The sequence below is a fragment of the Colletes gigas genome, unplaced genomic scaffold (genome assembly GCF_013123115.1).
Source record: "Colletes gigas isolate AHSC1104 unplaced genomic scaffold, ASM1312311v1 Colletes_gigas_Sc00037, whole genome shotgun sequence".
NCBI classification, from domain to species: Eukaryota; Metazoa; Arthropoda; class Insecta; order Hymenoptera; family Colletidae; genus Colletes; species Colletes gigas.
This window is the reverse complement of record NW_025106666.1, coordinates 711,768-739,698: the sequence shown is the minus strand read 5'-3', so window position 1 is coordinate 739,698 and position 27,931 is coordinate 711,768. Positions and strand designations below refer to the sequence as shown.

General features: G+C 36.6%; 1 protein-coding gene across 1 annotated transcript in view; it reads right to left on the bottom strand.

Moving 5' to 3' along the window:
* The window catches only part of LOC122402537 (opioid-binding protein/cell adhesion molecule homolog), a 193,344-nt gene that overhangs the window by 13,115 nt on the left and 152,298 nt on the right, over nucleotides 1-27,931 (bottom strand). The window contains exons 3-9 of the mRNA XM_043405409.1: nucleotides 18,099-18,306; nucleotides 16,959-17,117; nucleotides 8,571-8,699; nucleotides 8,338-8,475; nucleotides 2,179-2,328; nucleotides 1,242-1,307; nucleotides 419-520 (exon numbers count right to left, since the gene is read on the bottom strand). Of these exons, the coding sequence (XP_043261344.1) occupies nucleotides 419-520; nucleotides 1,242-1,307; nucleotides 2,179-2,328; nucleotides 8,338-8,475; nucleotides 8,571-8,699; nucleotides 16,959-17,117; nucleotides 18,099-18,306 (952 nt within the window). The remainder of the gene's footprint in view (nucleotides 1-418; nucleotides 521-1,241; nucleotides 1,308-2,178; nucleotides 2,329-8,337; nucleotides 8,476-8,570; nucleotides 8,700-16,958; nucleotides 17,118-18,098; nucleotides 18,307-27,931) is intronic.

Below are 27,931 nucleotides of genomic sequence, written 5' to 3'. Positions count from 1 at the left end.
ATAGAAATATTGACTTATCTTGACAAAATAGCGTCGGAATTGTTACGTTCTATGCATTCACTTCAAAGTTATAGTCATTTGAAGTCAGAAAGTTATGATTCGTCTTTCGTAGCATCGTCAACTTCAACCACATTTTTCACGACTTTCCCATTGTACTTGCTATAAACAATTGTGCACAATTCAAAGTGCAGAATCTGTAGAATAATGCCTTATAGTTATTTTAGGTGCTTGGTGGGGTACAAATTTGTTACTTTTTTAACATTCTCCTTTTTACGCGAGTCTTAGATCGAATTTGAGCGTCAGTCGACCGTAATATTAATTATTACGAGAAGCTCGAAAGCTGATTTCACAAATACCGATCAACGTTTTGCAACGTCTATATTTAAGATGATTATTAGTAACGATAAAAATTACGTACCATCGTTTCGAATCATATTGGGTAGCGACGAATCCGATTTTTGATCTGGACCGAGTTCTGCGCCAGGGAACGGTCTCTGTCGCGAGTTTTGTATATTTTCAACTGAAAGCAATCAAACGCAAATATCAGTGTTACTATTTCCGCGTTACAACAGCATTTGTCACAGTGTAGATTGTGGCTTGACGCTTTCACGGTCTATGACCCGCATACGGGCCATAACGCTGTGCGATTGGATAGGCCTGATGAGAGTCTGGACAGTGAACGTGTTACCATTGCGGAATTAAAGGAAAAATAGAATTTCGTGGTGATTTAAGCTCTCAAATGCGAATCCCAGCTCCCACCACATTGTTAACCATTTTATCTGACCTTTTATAAACATTTCTTTGCTTTAATAATCATTCTTTGTAAGAAATAATTTAAATAATTCCCTTTAGTTTACATTGAGCAATATTACTAAATAAATACTACTAAATAGTAATATTCATCCGTAAGTATCTGATATTTATTATTATTACTGCTACAACTCTTTATACGATGGGAATTATCCGTGAAATAACTCATTATAGAAATTAAGTGTTTAGTAGCTGTACGAATGTACAATACGACGATAAAGTAACGATATTGTTTTTTTTTAAATTGGATAAATTTTCAGTCACCTAATTTGCTATAGAATCGTTGCAATTAATCTATCGAATCTATCGGGGACTGTTTGCACGAAAATAAATACATTGGTATCTTTATTTTTATCAGACCCATTAATTTTCTGTCGCCCTGAGTAGCATTAATAACAGTTAAAGAAGCATTACGTTGCAATTTATTTTACCTTCCTGAATCGTTGGGATTGGGGTTGTAGTCGTCGTCTTCAATTCCGTTGTCGGTGATGGAATATCTGCAAACAACGTAAATTTAATCGGTAGGTTGCATATTTTACAAACAATGCTCGCACAAACATATGTACGTTTGTTATCGTTGAATGTATAAAATCCTTTCGATTAACCAAATGAAATATAATTGTTACAACGAGCAAAACTGAACGGCTGGCCCAGTTTATTTAAATAGATTTCACATTTTGTTAAATATAAATCGTGTTGGAGGGCAAGAAATATTCCTGTTCGACCCAGTAACGAGAAAGCGGCACATTAAAGATAAATTTTCCGGTTTAATTTCGGCTGTCCATTAAAAATGTTATTGCTCAATTTGTGAAATCTCATTCCATCAGGGTTGCTTGCTATTTAGAGGGGAAATTTAATACGGATACGTGCATCAAATCGCGATCGCGACCGAACGACTGTTTAAGTAGCTTTCCCAGGAACGTATCGAGCGGATAGTTGATTAAAGCGCCATGTCAAGAAGTTCGATCCGCGAGTAGGGCAACGCAGAACACACAATTACGGCTTGGATTGATAGCCGCGGCTTCTTTTCGTCGGGAAACAGAGGGACGATCGCGGTTATCGGCGATTCGCGGAAATACGATTTTCAGGAAGATAGAAAGGCTCGCTTTATCGCGACGATAAATTGCTTTTTGATATTTGCACCCTCTGAAACGACTGGCAATCGTTTCCAAGACTATTTTTCTCGCTCAAACACTTTTACGAAATTAAAAAAAAAACTTTAAAAGATCAGTCACCAGAGGTTTGCGATTTTTGATCAAATTTCTTCGGTTAAAAAGAATGTGAAAATAATTCGAAGAACTTCCAGACTGCTGTAGCAATTTTTATTTTGAAATCGTTTATAATTTAATAGATTGTAAACATACTTACGATAGAGAGTAATGGTGCCGTCCGTTTCTCCGATAGAATTCCGTGATATGCATTTATAGGTTCCGTAATCGGTCATTCTCACCGATAGTATAGTGAGTAACATGTGTACCTTGTACGTACTTATCGTTTGCGACAGGTTATACTTCGCCCCTGGAAGAGAAAAGCAACAGTTTTTAAACGATAGTAGCGTCGTGAAAAGTTTAAACGAAATCGTTGACAACTCGACAAGAACTAAAATTAAATGATAAGAACGTATTTTTCAATACTATTTGTATAGTTCAATTATAAAAGATTGCTTCCAGTAATCAATAATCGCTAAAATGTAGTTTTAGAATTATTAAAGTTTCCAGAACGGGCATTTCTATTATTTTCTTTTATCTTAATTTTTCTTACGACTTTGTCGGTTACTGTTTAACATTTTACGTGACACTTGGAAGGAGTTATGAAAATTCGAATCGGTTCTTGGCTCGACCAGGTAATTTCGTGCAGATAAGGAAACAGTTTCTTTTCCGGAACCGATTATTTTTTATGACAATAGAGAATCGCAGCGATTTAATTTGAATTTAACGCGACTTTCAATTATCGTAGCTTTCTCGTTAAGATCCTGTGTATCGATGCCTTTGTCATGTACAACGAGGAAACTTTATACCATATGCTTCCAATAATGAAAGAAACGGAGTTGGAGAACTATTATAGAATTTTATCACGCTATACGATCATTATTTCGCCGCTGGACGTTCGAAACGAGACTAGTATATTGCGCAGAATTATGGGACTAATTTGAGATGTTCGGCTCGTAATCCACGGACATTGTATACAGCAACAATGAAAGAACTAAATTCTTGATCGCTAACGCGACCGTTCCTTTACGAAATAAAAATAATTTCTACGTTTTGATTTGTGCTATTTCTAAAATCAGAAATAAATTTTAGAGCATCCAGAGAAGATTTCAAAGAAACGGTATGCTAAATTCGAAATATTTGTATGATTTATGACATACATTTTACACGAACCTCTCGTTTCCTTCTAGTTCAAGCAAGAAGTAATAAAGCATAATGCAAGGGAACAGGCAATAATAATTAACCCGATATAAATTTTACTGAACGTGGAATTCTTTCTCAGGGGTTAACGAAATTCCTCAGAAACGAGAAGAGTGACGCAAAGAGCAAAAGTCACGACAACCACGGCGTCATTAAAGTAGTGCATGGGGCGCGTTTACGTCGAACGAATCCGCGTACAAATATCTAAACATTGTCGTTGAATTTCAGAAGGTATTCGCGAGCTTAGAATTTTTTTTCGCCCACGAATTACCAACAGAGCAGACGTCGTTTTCCCCGGGTGAACCGCGCGTTAGAAATGAAAAGAGCGGCGCAAAGAGCAGAAGTCATGACAATCACGAGTCATTAAAGTTGTATGCGTGGCCCGACGAACCCAGAAAACGTCTGGTTTGAAATGGTCGAGAAGGGTGCAAGTCGTTGTGATGCAGAGAGGACGGGTTAGAATGGTGCAATGGTTGAGAAGGGTGAAAGGACAGTAATGGCATTGGTAAGTAGCTTGAGGCAACCCACTCTTCTGCAGAGGTTGCTCGAGCACCGCGTTACTTTCTTTTAATATTGTTCGCGTGATGCTGCCCGCTATCCACCAACAATCTTAGCTTACGATCGCGTGGACAGCCACGAGGAACGAAGCTCACTTACAAAACCAAACGAACGTGGATGCAAGTGTCAATAGTAGATAGTCAATAACGAAGTTAGGTTTGTTACTTTCAAAAATTGATTCGAGTAAATGATAAGTAATAATTTTGAAGAACCTTTCCACTTGTCTGAGTTTTGCGTTTTCTGTTGTATTCTGCGATAAACATCGTTGAATCGGTAACGAAATATACAGGGTGTTCAACCACCTCTGGGAAACATTTTAACGGGAGACTCTAGAGGCTAAAATAAGACGAAAATCAAGAATACCAATGATTGTTGATTGAGGATCCGTTAAAAAGTTATTTACGTTTAAATTTCCGCCCGTACTGAATTGTTTTCTAGAAAGTGGGTAGGATTTCGAGGGTAGGTCTATCCACCAAAAATGATTGTAATTGACCCCCGCAACCAGAAATAATTTGTTAAGAACGATTTGAAATTTTTTTTTCCGCCGAAAAATTTCACACCTTCTTATATTTTTTTCTCGAAAGTAGATAAAATTTCGAGGGTATGTCTAATGACTAAAAATGATTATAATTGACCCCCCCAAACGAAAATAATTTTTTCAAACCGACTTGAAATTTTCTTTTTGTAGCCAAAACATTTATTCCCCTGTCCATTTTTCTTAAAAGTTTGTTTTTCATTTTTAATAAATTTATATAGATACCTTTACTACTGTAGGAGTTATGGCCGTTTGAACATTGGACCAGTTTTAGGGGGTTTTTCTCATTTTACGGTGTCAAGGAACAACTTTTTCAATACTGTTAGAATTTCTACATATTCTCCACTAAAATACGCATTATTTGCCTTCTGAAACATTAAAATCGTCCAATCCGTTCAGGAGTTATGATGTTTTAAAGATTCGCATGAAAATTCGGGCAAGCATTTCTAGCCTCACATTAGATTTTCGGTAAGGAATTTTTTTCTCGAAACTGCGTAAGAATTCTGGTGTATGTCTATTCACCGAAAATGCTTGTAATTGACTCCTGCAACTGAAAATATTTTTTCCAGAACGATTTGAAATTTTTTCAATTTCACCGAAAATTTTCAACTACTCGAATTTTTTCTCGAAATTGAGTAGGATTTCGAGGGTATGTGTATTCACCAAAAATGCTTGTAATTAACTCCTGTAACTAAATATAATTTTTTTTAGTATGATTTGAAATTTGTCAATTTCGTCTAAAAATTTCAGTACCTACTCGAATTTTTTTTTCGAAAGTGGGTAGAATTTCAAGGGTATGTGTATTAACCAAAAATGATTCTAATTGAGCCCCGCAACCAAAACTAATTTTTTCAGAATGATTTGAAATTTTTTAATTTAATTTTTTAATAACTTTTTAATGAAGCCTCAGTCAAGAAAGTGATATTTTTGATTTTCGTCTTATTTTGGCCTCCAGAATCTCCCCCGTTCAAATTTTTCCCAGGGTTGGCCGAACGTCCCGTAAACATAAATAAAAATTCAAGTGCCAATACACTCATGCAAGCTCCGATAGTCGAGTAACGAAGCTAGGTTAATTATTTTCAAAAATTGGTTCGACTAAACGATAAGTGATAATCTGGAAGAACCTTTCCACTTGTTTGAGTTTTGTGTTTTCCGTTGTATTCCGCGATAAACATCATTGAATCGGTAACGAAATAAATATGCATAAATAAAAATACATCGTGTCATCGATTCCACACGGCGCTCAAACAATAATACGTATTATCAATATGCAACAACTCGGCTGTAAAACGTTTTTGTTTCTTTATTCGCCGTGTTTCGGTTTATAATTCTCACGTGCGCGCGGAAAAGAATAATCGAACGTATTATTGTGAAAATACCGAACGTTTCACACTGTTGTATAAGGATGAGAGGTGTGTTCTATGAATTAGAAATTAAATTCGAACCATTTTTATTTTTAATTTAAAGACAAATACAGTACAATTGAATAATTTTGTTTAGTTTCTTCGGAAAGAGTAGAGTCTTGATTTTATTTAATTTCCCCCCACTGGAAGAACTATAAAATGAAATTTCGATGCTAGGATAAAATGCAAGATTCGAAATTAGCAACAAAAGTTAAATTAAAAGCACGCGAAAATAGCAATCGTATCGGAAGGAAACGAAAAAATAAGAGACAGGTATATGATTTCAGTTGCAATATGTTTTTTCACCGCGTTTGTCATGCAAATTCCTCGCCATTTTTTCCTCTCTGTGATTTTGTTATTCCACGTACAAAGACACCTCGTCGTTGTCACGATGTTAGTTCGGATAACATGCTCGTTAGCTCGTTATTACGTTAATGCAGACATCAGTCGGAAGGCAAAATACAAGGCAAGTTACCAAGCCTTAGATATCTAAACGGTAAAGCATGTCATAATTAGAACATCGAGTCGCCTTAGGGCATATCCGAATCGAGTAGTGAATGCAACATGTTCAATACAATGCTTCGGATCTACCTGTCACAAGATAGGCCGAAATAATATATATATTTGTCATAGTAAAAGAAAAACAAAAGAACGCGGAGATTAGAAAAGTTTTTCGAAACGTTCCAAACAGCAGAGACCTTGAATAACGAAACTACCAAGAATTTTTATGAGTCCTTCGAAACAGATACCGTTTATGTTTCAAGATGGTCGAAGGTCAGTCAAGGTCACTTACCAAAGTTTTTAACCACGTAAACTTTCCCGAGCGGTTTAAAATTACGAATCTCGCCTAATTAAACTTCTGAGGCTTCGCAGAAGTTTCTAAATGTGACTTGTCTGCAAACGCAGTGTTACGCTTAAAAGGAGTTTAATAATCAAGTAAAGTGGTACGGATTAAAACTAATTATTAAAATTGTCTTTGAACTTGATTTTTATAGAATTTATAATTTCTGTTCTATTTTCATTGCAACATTAATGTTAATAACTAAACTGTATTATGGGGTACTTTAACAGACCAGCGACAGTATTTATTTTATTCATAATTAATATCTTGCTCAATCCCTGTTTTATATTTTGAAGGGAATATACGATACCAACTAAGGATTTATTTTCTCTAGAGACAGGAATATAAAATGCTATTTTTGAATAATTTATTGTTAGATTATATTCTCGTGTTTGCTGCAGAATTAATACAGCAATGTTTAACTCGCAGGCACAGTACGGTGCATAAAACGGTATTGTTATATGCACAAACGTGGCGCTAAAATATTCTGTAAATAATCCTCGTGCTCGAAAAGTTTAGCACGAAAGTCTCATTATTCGAAGTAATTATTGCTCCATGCATTTTCGTGTATCCCATTGCGACGTTGTTAGACCGTTCCAGTAATGTACGGTACATATGTGTCGTGTACCGTGCGTACATTCGTTAATAAAACAGCGTTAACTATGTTGGCCAGTACGGTTCAATCGCTCTTCAGTGAATTAGCAGGCCAGGAACACGTCCATTACAAACGTGCAAATGCGAAAGTACAGTAACGACAAATGTGTGAATCTCGTAATACGGGGGAAGGGGAACACATTTTTATTTAATCTTATTTATTTAACACTGCGTGTACAAGTTTTAAATTATTTCGCATTAACGCGAAGACAACGTGAAGTACGAGGCAAGGGGATCGTAGACCTTCTTAACATTAAACGTATCGACACTTTTACGAACTATGTCGAAATTTTTTAATTTTCATCGGATAGATGATGAAAAGCCTTCGAAAACGAATTTCGTTTCAAGTCGATACCGTAGTTGAAACAATACGCATGAAATTTCAGTAAAATAAGTTCTAGTCAGACATTATAGTTTCGGTAAAGAATTTTTTGTTCGAAAGTGCGTAGGATTTCGGGGGTATGTTTGTTTACCAAAAATGGTTGTAATTGACCCCTGCAACTAAAAATAATTTTTCCAGAACGATTTGAAATTTTTTTTTTCCGAAAAATTTGTCCACGTATTAGAATTTTTTTATCGAAAGCGTGTAGGATTTTGGGGGTATGTCTATTCACCAAAAATGATTGTAATTCAGCTCCACAACTAAAAATAATTTTTTCAGAATGATTTTAAATATTTTAATTTAATTTTTTAATAACCTTTTAACAAAGCCTCAATCAAGAAATTGATATTCTTGATTTTCGTCTTATTCTGGCCTCTAGAATCTCCCATTAAAATTTTTCCCAGGGGTGGCCGAACACCCTGTATATTTCCTATTTAATATGTGCAAACTAATATGTATACAAATTTTCAAAAAGACAAACCTCACGGTTTATGCATTTTAAAAATAAAATTGAAAATAATTTTTAACCAAGAGATAAATGAAAGGACTTGCATGCATATCGAAAACACAGATGCTAGTGCATTAAATCGTAATTAAACAAGCAAAATTCTCAATGGCAATAGTCGGTGGTAGAATTACTTTGTTTATCGCGAACGTGTTTGTTCAAACTTAATCGAATTTGTATTGCTTGTTTAACTATAGGCACCGTGTAATGAAAATTGGGCGCAATAGCTAATTTCAAATACCAGATTCTATCGTCTCGTTGTTTTCCTTCTTCCAATAATGCAGCGATCTCGGGAATGCTTCTGAATTACACTCCAGAGTCATATCCTGCCCTTCCTTCGATCCTACCAACTGATTCTGTATATAAATCGTTGGAGGAACTGCAAAGTCCCGGCAAACGAAACGCGGTTTGAATTTACTGTGAACTCAATTCGACGTTTAAAATATTTACTTGTAATATGAAAAATCTACTCACAATGCACTGTGAGCATTATTCTTTTGCTGACTGTAGGCGGTACTCCGTTGGAAGCGATGCACAGATATCCGCCCATCTGCATTCTGTTTATCTTCGTGATATTGAAGACCGATCCGTTTACGTTTCTCACTGGAATGTTAAGTAAAATCGTGACAGACAAATGTTGAAAAATTCACAGGAGAATCACAAATTAATGTAATTGTGTGGGAGGACTTTGGTAGTCAAATTAAATAAGCCTCTTCCTGTTTAACAAATTAACGTATATATATTTTTCACAATGTTCTCTCCACGTGTGCATCACACTCTCTCCATACATGGGACTTCCGCGCCCCAGCGTTGCCAACATCCACACTCATTCATTCCCTACTCACTCACCAGGCATACCACACAATAAAAATAACCCCACACTCACCCCCCTTGGTTTTATTTGTTATTAACATCCATGAAACCTTTAACATTCTTCAACAAGTTGGGTCCGCTCAAAGCCTTAGTCAAGCAATCAGCCTTCATCCGATCACTTGGAACATGTAATACTTGCATGTTATCTCTCTTTACAGCTTCTTTAATAAAATAACATTTTCGATTCAACAATTTGGATTTAGTTTTAAAATTGCCCCCATTCGCTAACTTAACTGCATTCAAGCTATCACACCTAACTTCCTTTCTTAATTCTTTTCCCAATCCAATCTCATTCAACAGTCTATCAGTCCATATCACTTCTTTCACACCTTCTATCATCGCTTCCATCTCACTTTCCGTTGATGACAATGCCACGACAGTTTGTTTTTTTGCATTTCCAAAAAATCAAATCACTATTTCTATAGATTAATACTCCTGTAAAAGATTTTGCATCTCTTGTTTTATCCCATGACGCGTCAGTTTCACAAACGATTTCATTCCTGGAGCACTTATTTCCAAATGTTAGCTGATAATCAATTGTGCCTCTCAAATATCTCAGCACTCGTTTTAATCCTGTCATGTGCATCTCTCTGGGATCAGTGTTGAATTGTGACAGGCAGTTTAGTGCATATGAAATATCTGGTCGTGTGTGGACACTCAAAAACATTAGTCTCCCCATGAGCTCTTGATAATCTTTTATGTTGCATCTTTTGCTTGTTTCATAATTATCCATCTTCACGTTTAGGTCTATTGGAGTTGTAGCCGTATTGCATTCTCTCATCCCGTACATTTCCAATAATTTCTTTATGTATTCTCTTTGATATACATGTATAATTCTTTTCTCTTGATCAATTTGTATTCCCAGTATACTCTTTGCTTCACCTAAATCTTTTATATCTAACCTTTCTTTTAATTTTTTCTTGTACTTGTCTTCAATTTCATCGCTATTCGATACCACTATTATGTTGAGTTATTAAAACTGGCTTCGCAAACGCGCGACGTCTTAGCCAGACTCGGGTCTAAAATAGACTGGGCGTCTTTCTTCTCACGTCCCCTGAATATATACAATTTCTTACCCTAATAGCAAAGGTAGAGAAAAAGAGACAGGACAGAAAGACGGAAAAACGAAACTGGAAAATACTCAGTGTAGGAAAAGTTTAGCGAAAGAGAGTCATAAAAGTCAAGAGGCTCGCCGGGCCCGGATCAGGGTGGTCCGAGGCCCAGGCGAAACCTTGAGGGGAAACAGACGCCTCGCACGGCTCTGGTCGCCAAGTGTTTAACAGGACGACCAGGCTCGCACGAGACCCTGGGAAAATGGAAAAATAGAAAGCTTAAAACTATCCTTACATTCCATTCCCATTCATACTCTGGCAAGGGCGTAGTGGCCATACAATGGCCGCTACAATGTCATCCACGTGAACGCCGAAAAACAATAGGTCATTTCCTTCCTTTTTATAAAACAAACATGGATCCTCTCTTGATTGACATAATCCGCTTTCTATGAACACTTCTGTCATATACTCATTCCAGCATCTTCCTGCCTGCTTCAGCCCATATATGCTTTTCTTTAATTTGCACACTTTGTTTTGATTTGCCTGATATCCCATCGGCGGTTCCATATATATTTCCTCTTGTAAAACTCCATGCAAAAAAGCAGTTCTGACGTCGTACATTTTTATTTTTCTCCCATTTTCGGCACTTATGCTATATAGTAGTCTAATTGTTTCCGTCCGAACAACTGGAGCGAAGGTCTCGTCATAATCAAATCCAGGACGTTGTCCACATCCTACAGCCACCAAACGTGCCTTATAACGCCGTTCACTCGTACTCGGATCTTCTTTTATATTAAAGACCCATTTACTGTTTATGATTTTTTTATTGCTTGGACGTGGTACAATATCCCACACATCATGTCTTATCATGGATTTCATTTCTTCGTCTATTGCTTCTTTCCACTTGCTCCAATTATCGGATTCTTTGGCTTGTTGTATACTCTTTGGTATTACTTCATCAATTATTAACATTGCTAAATGTTGATTTTTTATTCTCTCTGATCTCCTAACATCTCTTTCTTTGACTCGTTGCTCTTCTTCCTCTCGTGCTTGTTGTTTCCGTAATTCCATGACTTCTCTGGTCGTTCCTAAAGGTCTTCCTCTATCTCTTATTTCTATACGATTTCCGTCTTCATTTTCTCTCAGTAAGTCATCTTCATCACTATCCATTTCTTCAATTGCATTTTCATCATCACCACTCCTTGTTCCGCTTGTCACTTCTATGTTTTCTTCAATTTCGTCATTTAGTTCAGTTTCTTTGTCCTGATTCTCAAAGTCTAGTCCCTCTATGATCACAACATCATTTCCTTCATGTTCCTCTCTCTCCTTAATTTTCAATAATTCTCCTCCACTCCTACTTTCATCAAACTTCACATCACAATCACTTCGGATTTTTTCCATATGCGGAATATATACTCTGTATGTATTGTTTGCTGCATATCCTACAAATACTCCTGTATTTGTCTTCGGGTCAAATTTTGTCTCGACCCTTCCTTATTCAATATGTATGCAACACAGCCAAACCTTTTCATGTACTTTATATTTGGTCTTCTTCCATACCATAATTCATATGGCGTCCTTCCATGAACATTTGATTTAATCCTGTTCCTTATGTGTACTGCCGTACATACAGCTTCACCCCAGAAATCTAGTGGCATTTTTGAGTCTGACATCATGGCTCTTGTCATCTCTATCACCGTTCTGTTCCCTCTTTCTGCAACTCCGTTGCATTGTGGCGTTCTTGCTGGACTGAACTCATGTTTTATGCCTTTTAACTGCAACCATTCTTCCAGGTCTTTCCCAATAAATTCTCCACCATTATCGGAACGAATTGCTTTCAACTTCCTTTCAGTTTCGTTTTCTCTCAAAACGACCAATTTTTTTTAACTCATTTGCCGCTTCACTTTTTTCCTGTAACAATGATACAAAAATTACTCTCGAATAGTCATCAATTATCGTAAATATGTAATTCCTTCCGCCTCTTGTTGAGGGTTTGATGGGCCCAATTAGATCCATGTGCCACAGTTCCATTATATTACTAGCTCTCCTTTTCACAATTCTTGGATGGACTTTCCTGCATGCCTTTCCTTCAATGCATGAATCACATTGAACGTCTATTTTATTTTTTTCTTCCATCCCCACAACCAGGTCTTCATTCTTCATTTCTTCTATTACTCTCTTGTTTGCATGTCCGAGCCTTTTGTGCCAAATATCATCTTCTTTTATTGTTGCTGCTTTTTCTTCATTCACACTCTTTGATTTTACATAATACGCATTCCCTTCACGTACAGCTATCATTTGTGTTTCATCCTCATTCTTATATATCATTGCACCATCTTTGTCAAATAATACTTTGTATCCGTTATCAGTAACCTTTGCAACTGATAGTAGATTTGCATTTAAATTGGGAACATACAATACATTTTTTAATCTTACTTTGTTTTGAATCTCCTGTTGTTTCATGACAATTTCTCCTATTCCGCTTGAAATCAGCTTCTTTCCCTCTTTATCTGCCATAGTTACTTCTCTCTTTTCTTGTTCCATCACTTCAAAAATTCTCGCACTGTTTGCCATATGACTCGTCGAGCCTGAGTCTAATACCCACTCTAAGTCTTCTTTTATTGTTCTCTCCATAGATATTTTCTCATTTACCTGCAATACAGTCTCACCATCGGTTCGCATCATTGCTTCTCCTCTTCCACGTACATGGGAATTGTATCTTCCTCTACCAATTCTTCGATGTCCTCTTCCTCGTGTTGATACAAACCTTTTAGGCTTTTTACATTCTGCTGCAATGTGATTATGTCCTTGACAATTGAAACATTTTAATTTACTATAACATTCCTCTGCCATATGCCCTTTTTTCCCACAATTATAGCAATATGTTTCACTCTTTGGTTTCTCTCTCACCTCCCTTACGCTTTCATTGTCTCTTCCAGCCCTTTCTCCCCTTCTCTTTTCCTTACGTAGCTCTTCTTGTTTTAGTGTGTACCTTATATCATTGATGGTCACATCTCTCTGACACTCTAGCACTCTTACATTTTGGTCGAACTCTTGTCTCAAACCCTTCAAAACATACATTCTTAGTTCATATTCCTCTATTGACTTACCTAAGAGAATACATTGATTTTTTAGGGCCTCGGCTCTGTTTATATATGCATCCACACTTTCCTCTTTCTTCATTTGTAAATTTGACAACTCACTCAAGAATCTCGCTTTTAATTGCTCTGTCTCAGCTGCCATATTATTTTTAATTGAGTGCCATAATTTGTCTGCATTCCTTTCATGACTGTATCTTAAAAGTTGTGCCTTAGTCATTGTGTTTAAGATAATTGTCCTAGCAGCATAGTTGTCATCATCCCATTCGTTCCATGCTTTATATTTAACCTCATAATCAGCATCTTCTTCTTCAGGTTTCTTCAGTGATTTCACCCCTATGATTTTTTTCCATAGTTTTTTAGACCTCAATATTCCTTCTATCTTTTCACACCACAGGAAATAATTTGTATCATCTAACGGTTCCACCGACGCTATATTCCAACTTTCCGCCATTACGCAGCACGTGTTGTTCTTCTCTTTATTGTTTATTCTCACACATAAAAAACACTTTATAAACTACGAACCACTCTCTGCTACCACTTGTAGGAGGAATTTGGTAGTCAAATTAAATGAGCCTCTTTCTGTTTAACAAATTAACGTATATATATTTTTCACAATGTTCTCTCCACGTGTGCATCACACTCTCTCCATACATGGGACTTCCGCACATCCCCCTCTCGCGCCCCAGCGTTGCCAACATCCACACTCATTCATTCCCCACTCACCCACCAGGCATACCACACAATAAAAATAACCCCACAAATTGCACCGTATTTTAGAAACAACGCTGAATATCGCAAATAATGCGAAACAATATTTCATTAAACAGTTTTCTGTAAATAAAATGAAACCTTAATGAACGTCCATAGATAAACCCAACGGAAGATTTTGATTGAAACCCATTACGTCAATGATTACATTAAAATGAGACTCTTCTAATATAAAACTATTTATTAATATTGTTTCACGATACGTTCATAAATTAATCCAGTGACGTTGTAATAAATTAATTAACAAGTATTGGACGCGTGTAAACGAATTTTTCGACTCAAAGTTTCTACATAATTGCTTTTACTCGAACGTATAACGGGTTCATCGTTTCTGTTGGCAGATTAATACTCATTTGGAGAACAGTGGCGTTGATTTTGCGCCACAAAAGCATCGTAATGGCGAGCTCGAAATTAATATTCACTAATCGAGCCGCCTGTTTGTTTCTATCGATACCGTAAACACGCTTTTTGTTAGTCTGTTTAATCCGAGTAAGTATCTGATACTGTAAATACAGTCTCGGAGAAATGTGTTGTAGGCATAACGTTTGTCGGGGATTTCTTGCTCGCAGTGGTTTACTAGGAACACGCTTGATTATGTTCTCTTGTACCGTTTAGAATCTGATTATGTGCCCAAGGAAAATTATATCACGGAACGCAATTTGAATTGAAGGAAAACGAAAGGCGCCAAGTTACCGATATTTCGTTTTACTATCGTTGTTTGAAAGTTGTTACTTAAAGAGATTAAAATTCAGATAACAGGATGTAAATAATAGTATTCAAAGAGTCGTCTCATCCCCAATTACAGGGACGATCCTGTAGAATTAATTGTAACGCCAGTATTATTTTAAACAGCGTGAATCTGTCGTATCTAAAAATATTTAAAAACATCGTGAGATAAGTGTTGCGTCGCGAAACGTGTCGTTCCATTTATAACAGCAATTCAGCGTTTACATTGACGCTACAAGTCATTAGCTAAATGGTTTTAGTATCAATGTAAACTAAATCACATAATAACCGCCATAAAGGGCCCACTCCAGCGACCTCGCGACCTGGTCCTGACCGTTGGGCCAGGGTTTTTCCCGAAACCTGGGATGCTTGGTCCACCCTCGCAAACACGAAATGCAAGAAGTATCAGCGCACCAGTCCTGAACGAAAAGGGTTCTGATTGGATGCGGCTGGCTTCTTGCATTAGGATATAAGGCGCAAGATTTAGCATACAAGAGACAAATTACAAAACGTCGAAACATCACACACAACACCGTACGAACGAGAGAGGGCCCACGTCCAACAGAAATGCAGTCCACTACAGCAAACCAACGCCTTGCATATCAACAGACGTGCAAGAAGAGCTCTCGACGTGCAACACATTGCACGAGCTCTCAATAATAAGAAAAGTCGATGATTCGTTGGAAGATTTCAGACGGTGTCCGTGAAAATAATTGCGCCAATTGCAATAGTAATCGTACACGGAGCGCTCGGCGAATGTAAATCTTGCGGCGGTAAACTAAAAAGCGGTCACGACGGTCGTTTCTGGTTAAATTTTCGATTCGTTGAGCTCTGACTTTGTCTGCCTAAGCGTTTAATCTCTGTACAAAGCAATATATGTTATTGAAACGCCTGTCGACTCCGCCCGTAATCACTTGCATACCAGATAAACTCTAAACCACTAACCAAACCACTCGATACGATTCGTGTTAACCGCTTTAATTAATTCCTTTCCAACTACGACTGTTACCCGTGTCAGTTCTTGATCGTCCATTCTTTTTCTATTTTTCAAAACAACGATCACTTACGATTATCTTTGGAATTTTGCGAAAATTAATAGTACAATATAGTAAAGTCTGCGTTATTAAATAGTAGGAAAACCAAAGTGGCGACTGGGTGATAAAATAATTTTTAAAGAGACGTTTAATGTATACGAATTAATAATTCCTGAATTTTTTCACTCTTCCTAAAGTAAATATTTCCTTTTAAATTTATGAAATACAATGATGGGCTCTGAAAAGTGATATAACTGAAAAACTTATGCTAATAGAGACTCGTGCAAGCTATATAGACTTTATCAGAATTTTTGGGAACGCAAACGCTTAGTTATCGCGGTCAAGAAGAAAGACGGACCGACTTTCGAAACGGTCGCTCTCGTTTATAGATTAATTTTGGCAGTAAATCTTCTTATAGAAGTTTCGTTCGCCGTGGAAAAAATGTATGTAAATAAAGACGATAATTTACGGTGACTCGCGCTATACACGCAGAGAAGCGTTAAAACTACAAGAGACATTTTTCTCGCCGGGGGCAAGACAGTTCCCTATAGAAGAACATGGCGCTGATAACAATCGGACGAGCGCGAAAGACAAAAGAGTGATAAATCTTTATCGCGCCACGGCGTATACGAATAATGCCGTTGATATTACTCGGTATTACTATACAAAATGCAGAGTATGTATTTCATTCCGACATCAACGGCATACCAACCGAACAACGACTGCCTCGCATGATGCTTTTACAATACTAGCCGTTTACAACTTCGAAAGGAGCCAGTGATCAATTTTCCATTACGTGTCCATTGTTCGAATGCACCTTGAAAAATTGGCTAACGATTTCACTCGTATTTTTTTAGGCGTTATAGTTTCTCTACACAGACGAAATTGTTATAACTTTAAACAACTTTCATTTGATCAATTACAACGTTCAAAATTGTTAATTAAACAGGACTATGTTCTTGATTTTCTCAGATTTTTATATTTTGTTATTACACTTTCGAGCTGAAAAGATTTTTATTTAGCTCGAAACCTTACTCTTATCCAAGCTGCGAATTCTACTATAATTTCGTCGATATTAATGCTAATCATCGTGATCTGCAACGAAACTTTTATTTATATGTATATTCGACTATTCCTAATTTATTGGCACGGTGAGCGCCAACACCGAACAATGGAACCGTTTGGAAGAAGAATAAAAATCCCTATGTATTGGAGAATCGAATATTTATTCGCGAAGAAATAAAATAATTATCGAATCATCTCGTGAATAATTTCTACCAAAAACATTAGTATACATATATTTATTACCTTCTTCTCCGTTGCTCAGACGTATAGTTTCTCCGTCCTCTCTTCTCCAAGTGATATTTGGCGTTGGCAATCCCGCGGCTGCGCAACGCAATGTCACGTTGGTTCCTTCGCGAATCACCATGTCGGTGCTCGTAGAATTATCCAAAATATCGGGTGGAACTGAAGGTAGCAAAATAAATAGAAATAAGTAACGTTCGAAACACATTCTGATATACCGTTCTATAACTATAACTTTTAACGTTAGAACTACAGTCAATTATGGTGTTTTGGCCACGAGCAAATATTCGCAGGTTACACAAATCTTGCTCGTGGTCGTTGCGTATTGCACAGCCACTCTGTGCCCTTAACCTTTGCCTTAACCCTCAGAAGCTGTTGCTTCTGATGCGCAGAACTGAAGTCTGCGGAGACTGATTATTGAGGTTGTTTCTCTGTTCAAGTTAATCAATCAATCTGACCGTTCTCTATTTTCCCATAAGGAAACCTCGGTTTCCCCTGCCAAGGTGACAACGACGAACATTGTCTACCGGAGGGAGGATTGGTCAAGCCAATCCTCATCATAGTCACCTTGGCAGGGCGGTTCCTAACAATTTGCAACATTCCCGCCCACCCTGCCGTCCAGTGTCCAGGTAGACCATGCAGGAGTGAGCGAGAACGCTGTATTATTATTAACATTGGGAAATGCCCAATGATCGCGAGACCCCGGTGGTCCGCAGCTGTGTGCCAACGCGGGTGTACGATACGTCAATCGCTATTGAGGCGAGGAAGAGCTCCAAGGATTCCAAGTCCCGTGTGGAGTTTGGAGGTTCCTTAATGACCGTATCCTAATTTATCAAGTAAAAATGTCTTGAAGGCCTAATCCTCAAAAATAGCGGAAAAGTCACGTCCATATCATAAACTCGCTCGCTGTACCGAGCCTGAACATATGGTGTATCTATTTGTAAATAAATGTTTATTCGTTCTGTCATAGAAAATCATAGTAAATTTGCAAAAATCCTGTCAAGTAGATTTATTACAATTTTGATTAGAAATTACAAATCAATTTTGATCACTTCTGATAGTCCTAGTGTTGATGTGAAGATTTTAATGTAAAGATCAGCGTGAATAATAATTTTTGTTAGGTTGTATAAAATTAAAACCAACCTACAACTTCCAGGTAACCAGTCTGGCTCTTCATCGGTTCAGTATTTATCTGGCACATGTAAGCGCCTCGATCGGTTTCACGCACGTCGTGTATGTGCAGATGCCATGATTTGTGATCAGTGTGGGTTATTGTAATTCTTCTGTTCTTCGTAATCACGTGAGTCTCTATCGTCAAGATTGTTTGCGTGTCCACTCGCAGCCACGCCACCTGTAAGAAACAGAAAAGGCAAAATTCAGCTTGTTTTTGACGATTATTTACTTGCAGAAGAAGGGAATTTATTTTATTATCATAGTGCTCGTTGCAAACTGGTCGATATCGTTGGAGAAAAATTTCTTCGAGAAGAAAATAACTATATTAATAACACCATGATGGAATACAATAATAATATATTTTTTGTGAAAATTGCCCATTCTTCTGTATTCTCGTTCACAATTGATGCAGAATACGATTAAGACAATCGCTCTATTTCGGTCTAAGATACTTTAATACAGAATATACAGTCGTTTGTACGGGTAGAAACGTCTGTCGCAGTGTTCAACTTTAATGCCGTTTTTCTCAGGACTGCTTTTCCCGAGTTCACGCCCATAAAAACTCCGACATTAATGAACCTTCTTTGTGAAATATGACACACGCACCGAGTAAACGCTTGATCGTCAGCGATCATTCTCTTCCATTTAAAAATCACTTTCTGTTGAATTTTGCTACTATTGTATTTTTTAAATCTTTATTGTCTCGAGAATGCTTCTGTTCTTTGCGCATCAGACTATTTTCTTATTTTGGAATTTAAACAATTTATTTTCAAGCTGAAATGTTAATGGAAATAAATTTTAATTCATGCAATTTACGAGGGTGGTCCCAGAAATACCCGGCCTGAGGTATATATGGCGGTTATTGTTTTAAAAAAATGACTATGGTCGGAAGTATCAACCTTACAAAGCTTAAGTTTCAAGTTTGAAGACGCTACATTGTTTAGTATTTGTTTGACAGCCATTAATAGTGAATGCTCTCAGTGAATTTGTAAACATGAAAAAAATTGGCCATCGTTATGTGATACAATATTTTCATTTAAAAAGTCACAGTCCGACCAATATCAAAATTGAGCTAGATTTTACTCTAGAGGAGTCTGCTCCTTTATTTACAACAATAAAATATTGGGTTGCAGAATTTAAACGAGGCCGTACGAGCTGCCAAGACGAACACCGCAGTGGTCGATCAAATGAAGTGACCACACAGGAAATGGTGAAGAAAATTCATTAAGCGGTATTGGACGATCGTCGACTGAATTCCAAACATTGGACTCAAACATTTCCAAAAGTGCTGTACAACGCATATTGAGTGAAAATTTGGATATGAGAAGGCTGTGCGCAGATGGGTGCCGCGCTTGCTTACAATGGAATAAAACCAGCGTCGTGAGGATGTTTCAATCGAGTGTTTGGCGATGTTTCACAGGAATAAAGCCGAGTTTTTTCGTCGATTCATAACCATGGATGAAACCTGGATCAGGTAAGAGGAGAACTAGCTCCAAAGAAGGCGAAGACAGATCCATCTGCTAGCAAGGTCATGGCGTCAGTTTGTTGGGATGCGCGTAGAATAATTTTCATTGATTATCTTGATAAAGGAAAAACAATCAACGGCGAGTATTATGCGAATTTATTGCAGCGTTTGAGTGACAAAATCAAGGAAAAACGGCCCCATTTGGCGTAAAAGAAAGTGTTGTTTCACCAAGACAATGCACCAGTTCACACATCCGTTATCGTGATGGCCAAAATCCAGGAGTTAAAGTGCGAATTTTCTCTTTCCAAACTTGAAAAAATGGCTCGGTGGTAAAAGATTCTCCAATAATGAAAAGATGGAGTCTGCGGTTAATGGCTATTTTGAGGAGTTCGATGGTTCTCACTATAAACAGGATATCGAAGTTATTGAACACCGCTGGGAAAAGTGTACCCAGCTAAAAGGAGATTATGTTGAAAGACAAAGATATCTGTTTCCAAATTTTTTGTGTTCTTTTTTTTAGGTCGGGTACTTCTGGGACCACTCTCGTACAATTGCCTAAAATCAATGTTTTGGTCTCACAAGAAATTTCACGGTTCTTAATAAATCAAAATTTTATGTAAAGAAGAAAGAAACTCTCCGTTTAAAATGCACAAAGTTCAAGAATAGTCAAGGATAACTAAAAAAAAAACGATCTGTTGACGGCGTTGTGAGAGTTTGCAAGTAAAGTAACCCGCTTCTGGCGTTCGTTAGATCGATTCGCTTGAAACGAGGGTCGCACGAGATCGCTCCAGGGGCAATTCGCGCGACAGAAGAAAGCTAAAAATCAATATCGATCCGGGGATAGGTTGATTTGCGCGAGGAGATAACGAACGTTTTGTCTGAGCAACGTTACTGGTCGGGGCAATGCCCAGAGAAATCAAACCGTCGTATTCCGAGGCATATTGTACATTGTTGCTATTCAAACCGCACCGTGAAGAGCAAGTTATTGTTGAGCATAGCACAATTGGTAAATGCTTGTTTGTTCCATTGTGTTCGGGGAGCGGAGTAGACCTAAGAGAATTCCGTTCCTTGATGACATAATGACTGCAATGACAATCACGCGTGGGAATTTCATCGCTACCTGTTTAAATGCTCGCCAAATTTCCATTTGTCAGAAATATTTCCTATCGAAACGAACTACTCCATAAATTAAGCGTTTGTTCCCGCTTCGAGGCTCGTAGAATAAGCTTCGACATTTTCGTTAAAGGAGTACTTATTGCGATACAATTAAAACTAGATTTTTAGCTGGTCTAATGTGTCCTTCGAACGTTCGAAATGATTTGTATTTTTTTTACATCAGTTTTCAAACGTTGGTTCACATTTGTATTATATTTTTCGTAAATTAAGTAAAATTGTTCAGAAATGATATTTTTTGTTTATCAAATTAAATACAGTTTTCTTTATTTATTCAGTTACGAACATATATATACATTATAATTTAGTTACATGAATCGTTGATTTATGTGTCCACTTTCTGTTTAATTAGTTAAGTATAATATAACTCTTTAAGTAGAATCGAACTTCTAAAAGCTAAAAGCTTTATAATAAACCACTCTTTAAAAAGGAAGCTTCATAATCGAAAGAAACGTGAGATTCTCAAATCGTACGAGCATCGAGAGATTTTAATTAATTTGAAAGCTAAATAAGCACGTCTTTCTCGTCGCCTATATTCCTATATTTTAATCGGAATACGTGTCTCGCGAACCGATATCGCTTTTATCGAGCCCTCCGCGCGACGGAAGTCGTAAATTAAGCATTCCTCGAATATAAATCTGTTCCTAACGTTTATTTCTTCGCGTAAAACGAAGTTTAATGAGAGAAAAAAGCGAACGAAATACACGTAAACCTGTTGATATCGTACATTTGTCTTTCTGACTTTTCATTTTCAAGACTCACACTTCCGCGCGAAGGCACAGGGGTATACGGATGCGTTGCTGTAAGTAAGAATGAATTGCCATAACGTAAAAGCGCATCGTTGTACAGTGGGGTGGAGGAACGGAAAGAAAAAATTACCGCGGGACAAAAGTGGAAGGTTTCGCCTCATAATACGGAAAGGGAAAAAGAATCGTGCTTCGTCATGTCGGCGATTAATAAATGGGCAAAAGTTTCTTCCTCTGATGCCCTGTTCCCCATTAATATTACCAATTTTCGCGAGAACGAACGGCCCAACAACATCGTACGCAACAGTATAAAGTTCTACGTTGTACGTTCACTTATTTATGGGACAATCTTTACGCGACTGAGCCGAGAAATTAACATCCTATTTAAAAAATAACGCGTTATCCGCGTTTATTACACTTCTATATTCTCGCGTTCAGATCTCGTTCGATTTTAAACAAAGTAAGTCTATAAATATCTTTTGGTGTATATTTTAACGAAGCAGCAATTAAATAAAAATATACATTTTGATACATTACACTATAAATAACTATTATCCTCGGTTAGAATAATATTACAAATTATATTTGAATTAAATATCAGTCATATTTTTATTTCTTTTTTGAGAAACCAGTATGGAGTTAATTTGTTGTTTCGTACGATGAGAATATCCGCGAAATTTGATTGTTGTTTTCCGTATTCTATAGAGAATTTTAATCATGGATGTATCGAGTCGAAAACCTCAATGTTGTGGTCGACGCTGCCTTTGTATACGCAGATTAAAATATTATCCATATATTGCTTGTAAAACCGGTGGCATATGTGTGTGTGTACTTTGTTCAAACCCTTCCACTTCAATTTTTACTCGAACATATGAACAGAGGTAGAAGAGCCGATTAAACCCATAGAAGAACTCATGAATCTATAAAATATATTTTTAGAACGTATTAAAATAAGTATTTTAAAATAATTAAATGAATTGAAAAATTTAACGAACGAAACACGACATGCAGAATGTTAGTAACAAATACGTAGCGATGGAAATATACATAGAGTAGGTACGTTCCAGTAAACAGTATCGATATAAAGAAACGCGAGTAAAACGGCGACCCCAAAATGAAACTTTCAAGAACAAATTTTCATTACTTCCACAAGATTCGCGTTCGGCTGGCAGAACTCCAGAAAAATAATAACGTAACATTTCACTTCGAAGCGATCGACTTCCCGATTTGTACGAGGATTCTTCGAAAGTTATCGCGACCGATATCGCAATAAACATTGAATCTTTTCGAGAGAGGCGTTACTTTCGAACACGTACGATCACAACGAATAACCAAATATGGAATACATTGAATACCAGACAAACGCTATTTTATTTACTCGATCGCCGCGAATGACTAATTGGAGTTCACAAGAAGCTAGAATCGTTTCAAAGATTTCCACTTCTGCGGAGACTCAAGATTTCACAATTTTTAAACGATTCGATTCTTTTAGACGATGTTAATGCAAACGTTAGCAAGGTTACATTTATTACAGTCCGCTACACCTGCTCAAAGCATTTATGTAAATGTCATGTCGATTGCGCGTCACTACTCTCGAAGCACCACGGCATATAATGCGTTTCAAAATTCTAATGACAAATTAAATTTCGCTTCGCGGATTATGGATGCACGGAAATTTAAACGGAGCAAACAATATCTGTAATAATTCCACGTTACGTAACGGATAATTCTATTACAATCTGCTATTCGTGCTCTTTCATACTCCTCGATTGTTAAATCGCTATATAAATATTTGTAAATAATTTTAAATGGGCATAAATATTCAAGAGAATTTCTTTTTGTAAATTCTTATACAGTTGAAGAATGTTTGTAGAAGTTGTACATGTTCCTCAATAGGAAATGTTATTAGCCATTATATAAATATTCTTAAATAGGCACGAATACTGAGGGGAATTTTTTAAAAATTCTTATATAGTTGGTGAATATTTGAAGAAGTTGTTTTACTGTTACTGTTACTGTTACTGTTACCACTACTCACTTACTTACTTACTCATTCGCTCACTCACTCACTCACTCACTCACTCACTCAAGTAAGTAAGTTACTGCAGTTACACGAGTAGTGAGTAGTGAATAGCAAGTAGCGAGTAGTGAGTAGTGAATAGTGAGTAGTGAGTAGTGGTAACAGTAACAGTAACACTAATCAAACAGTGAGAGTGACACTAATCAAACAGTGAGAGTAACTAACACAGTAACAGCAGACACAAACACCAAAGGAAATTTTTAAAAAATTTTTATACAGTTGAAGAATATTTGAAGAATTTGTACAAGTTCTCCAGTACTAAGATTACAAGTCCATCGAAATTTTTTTCAGCGAAACGATATATTTTTATCATCACAACAGCTGAGTTCGAAACGAATGTACATCAAATTTATAAAAGTTGAACTAATCGATGCAAATGGCGATGGACGATGATCAGCGAAGGAAAATTTATTTTAACAAGTGTTGAAAATTACGAATGGGAGATAGACGAAACAAATCGACGAAAAGTTTGGCCGAAAAGGTGGAAGGACGTACGTTATTTCGTTGAAGTTTGTACGCTGGCTCTCAAAAGGAGTCTCTTATCGACGACTGCTATGATACTGGAAATATCGGAAAGTCGGTAGCGAAGCGTAACATCATCGCCATCTTGAACTCGAGCCAACGAGTGCATTATGCTCCGCTCGGCTCGCTGAATTATATCAATGCGTTATTTGCGAGCAAAAATAACAGGGATAATTAAGAATTCAACGACAACGCCTCGAAACTGCGCGTTTTATGGTGTATGTATTATCGAAACTTCGTGTGTAACCGTTAAATAGAATGCGTTTATTTACAAACGAGGCGTCGCGGCAAAAACAATCAGTAAAATGGAAAAGCCGTGAGCAGTTTTCTCCATTATCGCGAATTTATATATTAGTTGTCGGGTCTGGCGCTGCGGCGTTGCATTTCAGTTTCGCGACGATATTTAATTTGCGAGTTGCTCGACGTCCAGTTTCGAGAGAAATTAATTCCCCCTAACTATACGCGACGACAACGGTCAATTCTCCACGCTTTGATTTCTGCTGTTCTCTGTAATCGCCATAAACGTCGTACGCTTTTCGCTTTCCCACTTTTTATTCGACGTGTCCAGTCGAATGTTTCGTTAATAAAATTCTGTTTGCACGTTTTGTTTTCTTTTCATGAACCGTTAGCTTAATATCATTTTCATTCCACCATTCGATGCAAATTTTTAATCACCGTTATTACAATATTATCGGGGAAAAAACTGTTAAATCGTTAGTTCAGTTTGAGAGTTTTATCGATTCCAGTGGCTTGAAATCAAGTGCGTTTAATATTTACACTTTCGAGTCTTTTTCATTGTGGAAAATGGTTTCGTGATTGAATGAAAAGATTCTTATGAATCTATATGAGAATGTATAGAATTTAAAATACACAAGTTCTGTGAAATAATTTTAGTGAAACTTGGAAAATGGACGTCGATTTTTTAATATTACTTCAATTAAAATTTGTTTAACTATTTCGTATCTACGTTGAAATAAATTTTATAGTTACACATCGAACACAATTATTGACTGACTCTCGTACTGAGCACAATTAATATCCTATACCACTTGTCACCCCCAGTGAACGTTTTAAATGCTCTGTTTGTAAAGCGTGCACACTTTAGATATTTACTAATTGGAACCAGCGAAAGCGTTTTTTACATACTTGTTCCGTTCCAATTTTATTTATCGTCGTTAATTAATTGCTTCTTTGGCCTTATCAATCCGCTTGGAAGTTCGCTTTTAGATACATTTATTGTTATATATTATATGTTTTAACAAAACCAGACCGCTAATTTCTTCACCTGATCGTTGGAGCTAAACATAAAGCACACTTTTCTGTCAAAGTGCACTTTTAATAGCGAATACAAATCGAAAACATTAGAGTACACGTTCACTGACTGTCAACTTTCATGATTAAATACGAACGTTTATATACAGTCGTAGACAAAATTAAGTGGACAGAACATAAATTCTGAATAATCTCTATTTTCATCTATTGTATTATCAATTTATTTGAGATGCTTAACATGAAAAATGTTTATACACAACGAAAGAATATATTTAGTATGTAAAAGTATAGATATAATGTTTCTGTTAATATTTATACGTATTTGTTTGTATGGGTGTCTTTGAGACCGTGAACAAAGTGGATGCAGAGTACATTCTGTATTGGGACGGAAAAAATGTAAACAAACGTTCCACTCTCGCAATGTGTGGAGTATATCGTCCTCAGTAGACATTGAAAAAGTTAATTGTTTCAGAGTGCAAAAATGGTCTAAGTTATCGTAAAATAGCTGAAAAATACAAGGTTACTAAGAGCACAGTGCATAAAATTTATTACAAGTATTTACAGTATAATACTGTTGAAAATTTAATCGATCGAGGACGAAAATGTAGCACAAATTCATACGGTGATAGACAAATTGTAAGAGAAACTCAACGTAATCCATTGATAACATCACGAAATATTGTTGAAACTCTACAATTAAATATTTCTTCAAGAACTGTGAGACGAAGATTAAAAGAAGTTAATCTGAAGAGTTGTCTAGCTAGACGCAAGCTACACATTAGTGCATAAAAAGAAACGTTTGGCTTTTGCAAAAAAATATGTGAATAAACCATTATCATTTTGGGAAAAAATTATATGAAGTGACGAGAGCAAATTTGAGTTATTAAATAAAAAAAAAAGAAAACACGCGGGTAGAGAAAACCGAATGAAGCTCTCAAGAAGCAGTATGTGTTGCCTAAACTCAAACATGGAGGGGGATACATAATGGTATGGGGATGTTTTTCTTGGTATGGAGTTGGAAATTTAGCACCCATCCATGGCGTCATGAATGCAGATAAATTTATTGACATTTTAAATGAAAATATGGGAGAGTCAATCCTAAAAATGGATCTCGATGAGGGATGGATGCTACAACAGGATTATGATTCTAAGCACACGACAAAGAAAACGAAAAAAGTTTTACAAGATTGTGGGATAGATGTTCTCTCCGTTAGAAAAACGTCATAATAAAACAGTATTTTTAAATGAATTGCAATGAAAATTTCAACAAATTGATCGAAGTTACCTCCAAAAACTTGTGGAAAGCATCCTACGACAATTAGAAGCAGTAATTAAAGCAAGAGGTTACAATACCAAATACTAATTGTTTATTTTTTAAATATTTATAAAGTGTCCACTTAATTTTGACCATCAAACATTGTATACAATTTCGATTAATGATTATATAATCTATTATATTAATTGTTATTATTGATATTATTGTTTATTTCATTAAAATACACTTTGTTAACTTAAATGTTCCATACAATTCTGGTTTATTAAAATTGTGTTTTAAATTGCATTGATTTTTTATTGATCATTAAACTTGTCCACTTAATTTTGTCCACGGCTGTAAATCTAGCATGTAAATTGATATTTCTTAATTTGTCACGTTTTCAAAAAACAGAAACTAACTCCCATCCTTTCTCCGTTCCATTCCCAGCAGTTTTAGTTAAAAGTTCGGACTATATTTTTTCCTTTAATAGATTCAGGCGCTTAATTCCGTGCGAAGCAATCGCAACTCGTGATTCGTTTAACGAGTAGAAGAAACTTACGGAATTGTTTTCCGCCGCTGTTCTTTCCCCGTGTCTGCAGCTTCCTGTTCCGTCCATTTGCAACCGTTCACGATGGAAGAGATTAAAACGTGTACGATTCGAATATCGCGGAATTAGTTTAACAATTTAATAACTACATTCGTTTAACGTTATTAGATTTTCTATTAAAACGTTTCCGTAACTGCGGGGTCACAGTAATTATTTCCCCGAAAATGTTAACATTTTCTATCGCTTTTAAAATCCCCGAAAATCCCTCGTTTATTCGATCCACAAAGATTAAATGCGATCAGAGTAGGGCAAATTTTGTTTTAGAATAACGAACAAACATTGCGCGTGTTTTTAAACGAAATTTTAGAGTTTACGGATAAAGAAATTTACGATTCTCAATTCATTGTTTGCGAATAAAATTTTACCTTAGAATAAAGCGAAACGAGAACGGAGACATATTTTTTTTTCAGTTTAGAGTTCGGAATTGACCGTTCTCGTGTTAGTTCGAACGTCATAATTATTTTTTTAGGGCAATACTTTAATTACCGGAATTGATCTAAATCCAGTTCGGCCGCATACATTCTACGGTATGACATTGGGCAGCACGGTATAGTAAACAACTAGCAACGCCACCAATCTACTAATGGCGCAATGATACGTGGCTGTGTCTTCTTTCAGAAAAAAATGAAAAAAGAAAGCACGATACTGCAAACCAGAAACGCGGCAATGTAACTGCGGATGCG